General features: G+C 47.3%; 1 protein-coding gene across 1 annotated transcript in view; it reads left to right on the top strand.

Moving 5' to 3' along the window:
• Nucleotides 1-2,032: 2,032 nt before the first annotated feature.
• VEGFA (vascular endothelial growth factor A) overlaps nucleotides 2,033-7,715 on the top strand; it is a 12,220-nt gene continuing 6,537 nt past the window's right edge. Inside the window, exons 1-4 of the mRNA XM_069065879.1 lie at nucleotides 2,033-2,254; nucleotides 3,719-3,795; nucleotides 4,352-4,384; nucleotides 7,653-7,706. Of these exons, the coding sequence (XP_068921980.1) occupies nucleotides 2,180-2,254; nucleotides 3,719-3,795; nucleotides 4,352-4,384; nucleotides 7,653-7,706 (239 nt within the window). The 5' untranslated portion in view covers nucleotides 2,033-2,179. The remainder of the gene's footprint in view (nucleotides 2,255-3,718; nucleotides 3,796-4,351; nucleotides 4,385-7,652; nucleotides 7,707-7,715) is intronic.

The raw sequence follows: 7,715 nt of genomic DNA, 5'->3' as shown, positions 1-7,715 counted from the left end.
ATATATATATATATATATATATATATGTTATAAAAGGCAATTTAGAATAGCATATGGAAAACAGACTAAGTGCTGAGTTTAGGAGCTGTCTATGCCACATACTGGCTGTGTGACCTTCCTCAAGTCACTTAAGATCAGTGCCTCAAGCAACTCTTAAGGCTAAAATCCAGGGCAGCTAGGTGGCCTGAGTTAAAATCTGCCCTCAGATACTCACTCACACACTAGGCTTCTGTACATTGCACCATATTAGCAGGGCAGATAGGGGTCCTAGGGGTAAGAGACTTCAACCATGTGGATTTGACTACTGGGATCATAGATTTCAAGCTGGAAAGGACTTCAGGGGGACATCTAGCCCTCCCATGCCACATATTAAGAGGCTGAGGCCCAGAGAAGTTAAATGGATTCCAGTGCTTAGCTCAGTTCCTGGCACAGAGTAGATACTTAATAAATACTGATTGATGGATGGATTGATTATTGATTGAATTGCCCAAGGTCACAGTAAGTAAGAAATCACAACTGAGATTTGAACCTAGGCTTCTGAATCCATCCCTTCTATCACTGGATAGTGCTACTTCCTGTGTTGAATTGTCCCTCCCTGTTTATACCTTTTCCCTGGGTGTGCTTTGCCGCCTCTGAGTGCCCTGTCCCCTTGACCCCCAGTTACCCTTTCATACTTCACCGCACCCCAGGCTTTCTGCCCCGTTACCTAGCCCAGGGAACCTTTGTTGCCCCTTGTCACCTGTTCAGTTCCTCCAGAAATGCTTAGCAGAGGGAGCAGCAGCACAGCTTTTTTTTTTTCTTTTTTCCATGATGCAAGCAGTTTGCTCTTATCAGGCAGGGTTATTGGTCTCTCACCTGGCATGCTTAGCTGTGCCCAGTGGCCACTGACATTCAGGGCTGCCTAGCTGAGGCCTCCCCTCCCTGTTGTTTTCCTTAGCTTCTCCCTCTCTCCAGGAAGGTGGGTCTCCCAGGCACATGCTTGGGGTGTGGAAGGCCAGCTTCTTGCCCTGTGGCCCTGCTCCCCAGAGACCTCCCCACCCTCTGGCATTGCTTCTCCCCTTGCATTGGGAAAGTCTTGGGAAACCCTAGAGGTCCACAATAGGGGTGAGAGTGGAAGGCTTAGGCATGTGGAGATTGGCTTTTCCTTCTCAATTTCAGGATGATCATGTGCAACAGTCCTCTCTCCTTATTTCATCTTGACACCTCCCCACCCTGTCGCCCTCCTTTGCTAGGGACCCAGACTAGGGAAAGGAAGCAGCTGTATAGGCTCAGGGTGTGGAGCAGAGTGAACCTGAATTTTAAAAGGATTAACTCTTAACAGAGAGAGAGGCTTTGCCCGACCTCCCAGGAAGAGGGAGGTCGGGGCAGTACTGAAATATGTGGAACCCCTAAGGCTCCCTTTCTGAGAAGACCATTGTCCCTTCTCTCTCCCTTCACTCACACTCCTTCATCTCTGTCTCACTTTCTTCATCCTATCAGGTGTGGTAGAAGGTGTCCCAGGAGCTAGCACCTTGCTGGGTTTGGCCAGAAGAATGAGGGGTAGAATCCAGGCCAGAGTTCCTGAAGGGAGTTGGGTTTGGGGGTTGGGGGAGGGTGCTTAAGAAATGGACTTTAGTGCTGGGAAATACCTTAGAGATCCTTGAGTACATTTTAATATATGAGAAAACTGGGGTTTTGAGAGGTAACATGACCAGGGGATCATGGAACTTAAGGGAACTCTTGGGAATAGGGTTATAATAATTATAATATATAGTAATAATTAAATATATATATATATATATATAATTATGTATTTACACACACATACATATATATGGAGAGGGAGATTTCATAGCTTTGGAGAGAGCAAACGAATCCCAAATGGGGACACAAAAAGTTGGACATAAGTGAAAAATAGCTGACCAACAGCAATTCTTCCCTTATCGAAGGTTATGGCCCTGGGGCCAAACCTTCTTACAAGTGAATACTGGCTGGTCAGAAGATGAATTAAGAGGTTTTGCTGGGGTCCTTTAGTTTACCTGTTCATTCACACTCATATGTTGCCTCCTCTCCTTTAGTGGTGAAGTTTCTGGATGTCTATCAACGAAGCTACTGCCGGGCAATTGAGACCCTGGTGGACATCTTCCAAGAATACCCCGATGAGGTAGAATTCATTTTCAAGCCGTCTTGTGTACCTCTGATGAGGTGTGCTGGCTGTTGCAACGACGAGGGGCTGGAATGTGTCCCCTATGAAGTGCACAACGTCACCATGCAGGTGAGGAAAGCTGCCTTGAGTGGCTACCCATGGGGGCAGAAGCTTTCTCCCAGGGTAAAGGAGTTCAGACATTTGTTTTAAATTTAACTTATTTTATTATTTTTAAGTTTTTATTATAGTTTAAACATTTTTAAGGGAGCTATTTTAGCAGCAAGAAGGTTTGAAATCTGAGATCTCTTTCTCAGGAGAACAGGATAGGTAATCATCTTTGTGTCTTGTTGTCCTGAGGTACAACTGGTTGAACTAGGGGTGGGGGGTGGGGAGGAATACTGCTTGGAGGCAGGGGCATGGACAAGATGACCCCTCTTGACCCAGGCAGGCTGGAAAGAGAATGTTAGAATGTTCCTTTTTAGAGGAACAGAAACCTCCCTTTAGGGACATCCCTCTACCTATTTTCCTATTGTAGTTGAAGCCCTGGCCCTGACCCTTGACCCTATTCTACCTCTTCCCCTGTCCTGGCCCCTTGCTCCTTGTTTCCGGAGGCATCCAGGGGCAGGAGTCAGGGTGTCTGTCCCTTTTCTCCCCTCCCCCTTCTTCCCAGAGGCATTTCCCTACTGTCCTTGGGACTGCTCAGCATTTGTGGGACAGCTCTGGCTGACCAAGATTAGGAGGCCCACTGGGGATGTGGGGTTTGGGGAGTTTATAAAGTTAGTTCTATCATACAATTGCTTCTCTAGAAAACCCTTGCTTCTTCCTAGAACTCCCTCTTTTCTGTACCATCACGGTATTAAAACCCCAGCCCAAGTCCTTGACCTTGCCCCTGTCCCTTCCCTCCTCTCCTTCCCCTTCCTGTTTTGACTCCTCCTTTCTACCCTGAAGGTCCTGCCCTTGGCACTGCTTCTCGGTTCTGCATCTAGTCCTAGGGAAACTGGCAGCACTGCCCTCTGAGGCACAGACTTTAAGAGACCAGGCATTTAGTCCCTTGGTTCTCAGGTCCTTGAAAATATTGAACTCTTATCTCCCTCTTCCTCCCCACTATCCCCATTTCTTTTCCTGACAACCTAGGAATCTGGTGAGGGATTTCTTCTTCCTTAGGCCAGTGTTTTTTTTTGGGGAAGTGAAACTATTCCCTCAAATGGGGCATGAGCAGGTTGAAAAGAAGAAACAGATTTTTAAAATTTTGTGGGTATCAGGAGTCTGGTGTGGGCATGGTGTTGGGGTGGGGGATAAGGGAGGGGCTGGAAATGGTGCCAACCCAGGACCCAAATTCCCAGCTCGGCCAACCCGAAGCAGCCACATCAGCTCCCTGAGGTTATTGGTGTTGGGAGGTAGGGGAGGAGGGGGTGGGGCTCTGTGGCTTTGTCTTATTGACAGCCATTAACCACCCCCCTCCCCCTTACCTCCTTGACTCCCTGGGGACTTATCCCTGGAGACCCTGGGGTGTTGAGTGGCAAGAGACAGGGGGGTGTCGGGCGAGTGGCTGGCTGGGTCACTAACTACTATGTTCTCTTCCTACCCTCCCAGATCATGAGGATTAAGCCTCACCAGGGCCAGCACATTGGGGAAATGAGCTTCTTACAGCACAGCAAATGTGAATGCAGGTAAGGGGAGATTGGAGGATAAAGGTGCCTTTGGGGAAGAGAAGGGAAGCCCCAGGACTGGGAGGAGGTCAGAGAGGGAGAGAAGGAGTGCCAGAGGGAAGTGCTTTCAGCAGGTACACATGAGAAGGCGGAAGCTAGAAGTCAGTGACATAGAGACAGAGTATGGAGTGCATAGGGAGAAGATGGAGAGTCATGGTTCTTTGAAGGAGGCCTTTTCTATTAAGGGCCTCCTAGTGGGTCTGAGGGTGGAGCCTGTTTCAGACGGAGGGAGTGAATGGAGGGGCATGTATTTATGTATGTACCCACTTGCTTCCTCCAATAGAATGTCAACTGCTTGATGTTAGGGGCTGTTTTTCTTTGTCTTCCCAGTGCCCAAGCTGGTTGAGAGACTGAATAGAAGGCAGGGACATGGAAGGGGAGGCTGGGTTGAGTAAGGATGGGAGTACAAGTTCTTGAGTTCTGTGCTAGTATTGAGGGGGGAGGGAGAATGGTCGAAGTGGGAGGAAGCCAGATCTCTTATCTTCCCCCTCTGTTCTTTTCATTTTCTCATTTTTAGACCAAAGAAAGATGTCAAAGGAAAACAAGAGAAGTAAGTGGACATAACTTTTGATGATTTTTTTTCTTTCTTGACTGGTTGTCTTGCTGGTTTTGTTGTTGTTGCTGACTCTTTGCCCCTTCAGTTGGTCTGTTACTCAGGGTTATTCAGAGCTCACTAAGTCTAGGCATGTGTACAGAGCTGATCAGTGGGCCCAGGAAGGTTTGGAAGTGGAGTGGAAGGTGCCCTCTTTCTCGTGTGGTCTAGATGGTTCCCTTTCAGCCTTGCCAGGTGGAGAACCCACTGGGTTCCTTCCAGGATTAATTAGGTTCTGAAATTTGGCTGGAGAGTTACTAGGAAATTCTGGCCCAAAGCATTTACCTGCTGGGAAGAGCTGTTAGCCCCTGAGCCTGGGCTCCATCTTCTATATGGCCTCACTTGATGTTGTTGTAGTGTCCTGGTGCCCTGTTTGCTCACTAGTCTGACCCTCAGGTGGGTTGTCAACCCTAGAACACTTGATACCCTGCCACAGGGTAGGGGTGCAGGCAGGGGGTTGGAGCTGTCAGAGAAACAGGTGGCGGTGGGGATGTGTGGTATATTTCCATTTGCTATCTTGTGACTCAGTTTTGGAGGCTGTGCTTGGAGGGGAAACATTCTCCTGGGGTTTCTACCTTGTTACTGCCCTTGGATGGTTTTGGGGTCAAAGTAAGAATGTGATGCACTTCTGGATTAGATGGTAGATTTGCTAGCTTGGTTTAATAGATTTCAGTATTTGACCTGATAATATATTAATATATTATTATATGACCTGATTTGACCTCAGTTTTCAGGGGCTCTATAATCTGAGAATGGGGAAGGGTGTTAAGGGTGGAGGACTGACTCTAAAGGCACAGTAGTATTAGACAGAAACTGATGAATGTAAGGGGGTGGTTATTAGGCCATCAAATGGAAACTAAATCCCTGAAGTGTGGGTCCAGCTGCTGAGAGCCTAAAGAAGATGGAGATGGAGACTGAGAGAGAACATGTTTTCTCCCTTTTCTCTATGCCTACCCTTACTCATTGTTCTTGGTTGGTCTTATAGATGGACGTGACTCAACCTTCTTCTCTCTCGTCTCCAAGGCCATCATCTTGTCTTAGTGCAAGAGAAATTTAAGTGGTGATGGGGCAGGGGGAATAGTATGTTAGAAGTGCTCTGTGGAGAGACTGTGGGTGAATGAGCATGGTTTCCTAGGACTCCCCCTTCCCTCCTCCCCACCTCTACTGTTTATTATTACTCCCTGTGCATTCTCCCCAGGAGAATAATGGAGGCCCCCCTGCCCCTCTCCTCCCCCTTTCCCTCCTTTTTGGCAAAACTCCCTGTGGTGTATCCATCTCCCTTAACTGTGTGACAGTGTGGGGAATGAGGTTTTCCTTTTGGTGGGGGTGAATCAGGCCACAGCCCACCACTTCTCCCCCTTCCTCATTCCCAATTAGTCCCAGCCCCCCTATCCCTCACCTCAACCTGTTCCCAGGATATCAGCCTTGCCTGCAGCTAGAGAGGGGTAGCTTGGAAGAAAAATTTGTGAGAAGGCAGACAGGCTCTGACAGGGCCTGGGGAGGATACCCTGCCAAGTTACGCCCCAGCCTGTCCCCTCCCACACCTCCTTCACTTCCCCCTCCCCTTCACACCCACAAACCCTCTTTCCCCCAGGCTCTGGGGGGTGGCTTCCCAGAAGTGGCATGAAATGGGTCCCACCATGGTGGCTGTGCTCAGCTCATTCCTCAAGCATATATACCATAACCATGTTCACTTCCCAGTCAAGGCTTTGGGCTCTTCAACCCATCCCCCTTTACTGTGATTCCTAATGTTGTTGAGTGGAAAGCTAGGAGTGTGACTCAGGGCTGTTGGCCCAGCCCCCTCACAGTTCATATACTGTTCTACATGGAAATGGGGTTGGAGGGCATCATTCCTTCTGCACCCTCCCAAACCCTGTGCTGTTACCCACTTTCCCCCTTGTTGCCTTGCATCCTTCCTTAAGGGTATTTCTACCACAGCCTGGAATCCTGGAGCCTTTGCCCAGCACTGGCCCCCTGTCCCCTCCTCAGCTCCATGTTGCTGGGGCTGAAGGAATTACCCTGACTTTATAGAGGTGTGGTATTTCCCCACCGTTCCTCCCAGGGTCCCTGTCTCCAGAGGTCTGGAGTACCCTGAATGGTAAAACTAATCACTCATTTTCAAGGCTCACAATCTATTTTCCTCCTAATGACCTTGTGAGGGAGAGGTAGTACAAGTGTTATCCCTATTATAAAGATGAGGAAACGGAATCTTCTGATTCTCAGTCCATTGTGTTTTCCACTAGACCATGTTACTCTTGGCCTTAAGAATCTAATGATAATGATATTATTATGTAATTATGATATATTTATTATGCTATTTATTAATATTTACCAGAAACATATGCCATTTATTATAATTATGACATATTATAATGATAAATGTAATAATGACAAACTTCTGTCTCAGTTTCCTCCTCTGGAAAATGGATATAATAATAGCACCTCCCAGATTGTTGTGAAGATCAAATGAGATAATATTTGTAAAATGCTTTGCAAACCTTAAAGAGTTACATAAATGCTGGCTATTTTATTATTATTATTATTAATAACAACAATAGTAGTAGTAAAAATTCCCACCTATGAGACAGAGGCTCATAGAGGCCCAAGGAGGTCAGTGGTTCAGGCATTATTATAATGCCATTTCACACAGGAAGAAACTGAGATACAGAGGGTTAAGTGACTTGTCCAAGGATTACAGAGTTAGTAAGTAGCAGAGCTAGGATTCGAACCCAGGGCTAATCATCAAGGCCAATGCCCTTTCAACTCCTGTCACATATAGATAGAGGTGGCTTAAGTTACCAAAATATAGGAACAAATATGGCCCCTGAGCCTCCTGCCCTTAGCCCCACTCTCCTTGCATCTTATGCACTTGGTAGAGATGGTGGTATGAATGAAGAGTGATGAGGGTGATGGGAAACTTATCACCTCTCTCCATCTCCTCAAAGTCAGCAAAATGATGAGAAAGGACTTTCTTTATGGTGTATAAGGCTATATGGTTAAATTGCAGAGGTCCCTCCTCCCCTCCCAGACCATTGTCCCTTTAGCCCTCTTCCTTCCCCTCTTGTTCTCTCCGTCTACAGAGAAAAGCCATTGGAATGTTGAGCTTCGGAGGGGATGGATATTTCCCCTCAGCCCAACCCTTTTTGCTTCCTTCCCTTTCCTCCTGCCCCTCCTTTGCCCCCACCTGTTCTCTGTCTGTCTCTGTCTTTTTTTTTTTATTTTCCAGAAAATCAAATCGAGGAAAGGGGAAGGGGCAAAAGCGCAAGCGAAAGAAATCCCGGTATAAATC

The sequence above is a fragment of the Petaurus breviceps genome, unplaced genomic scaffold (assembly GCF_028583685.1).
Source record: "Petaurus breviceps papuanus isolate PSGF00001 unplaced genomic scaffold, PetGlider_PUasm1.0 90701, whole genome shotgun sequence".
NCBI classification, from domain to species: domain Eukaryota; kingdom Metazoa; phylum Chordata; class Mammalia; order Diprotodontia; family Petauridae; genus Petaurus; species Petaurus breviceps.
This window is presented reverse-complemented; position numbering and strand designations above follow the sequence as displayed.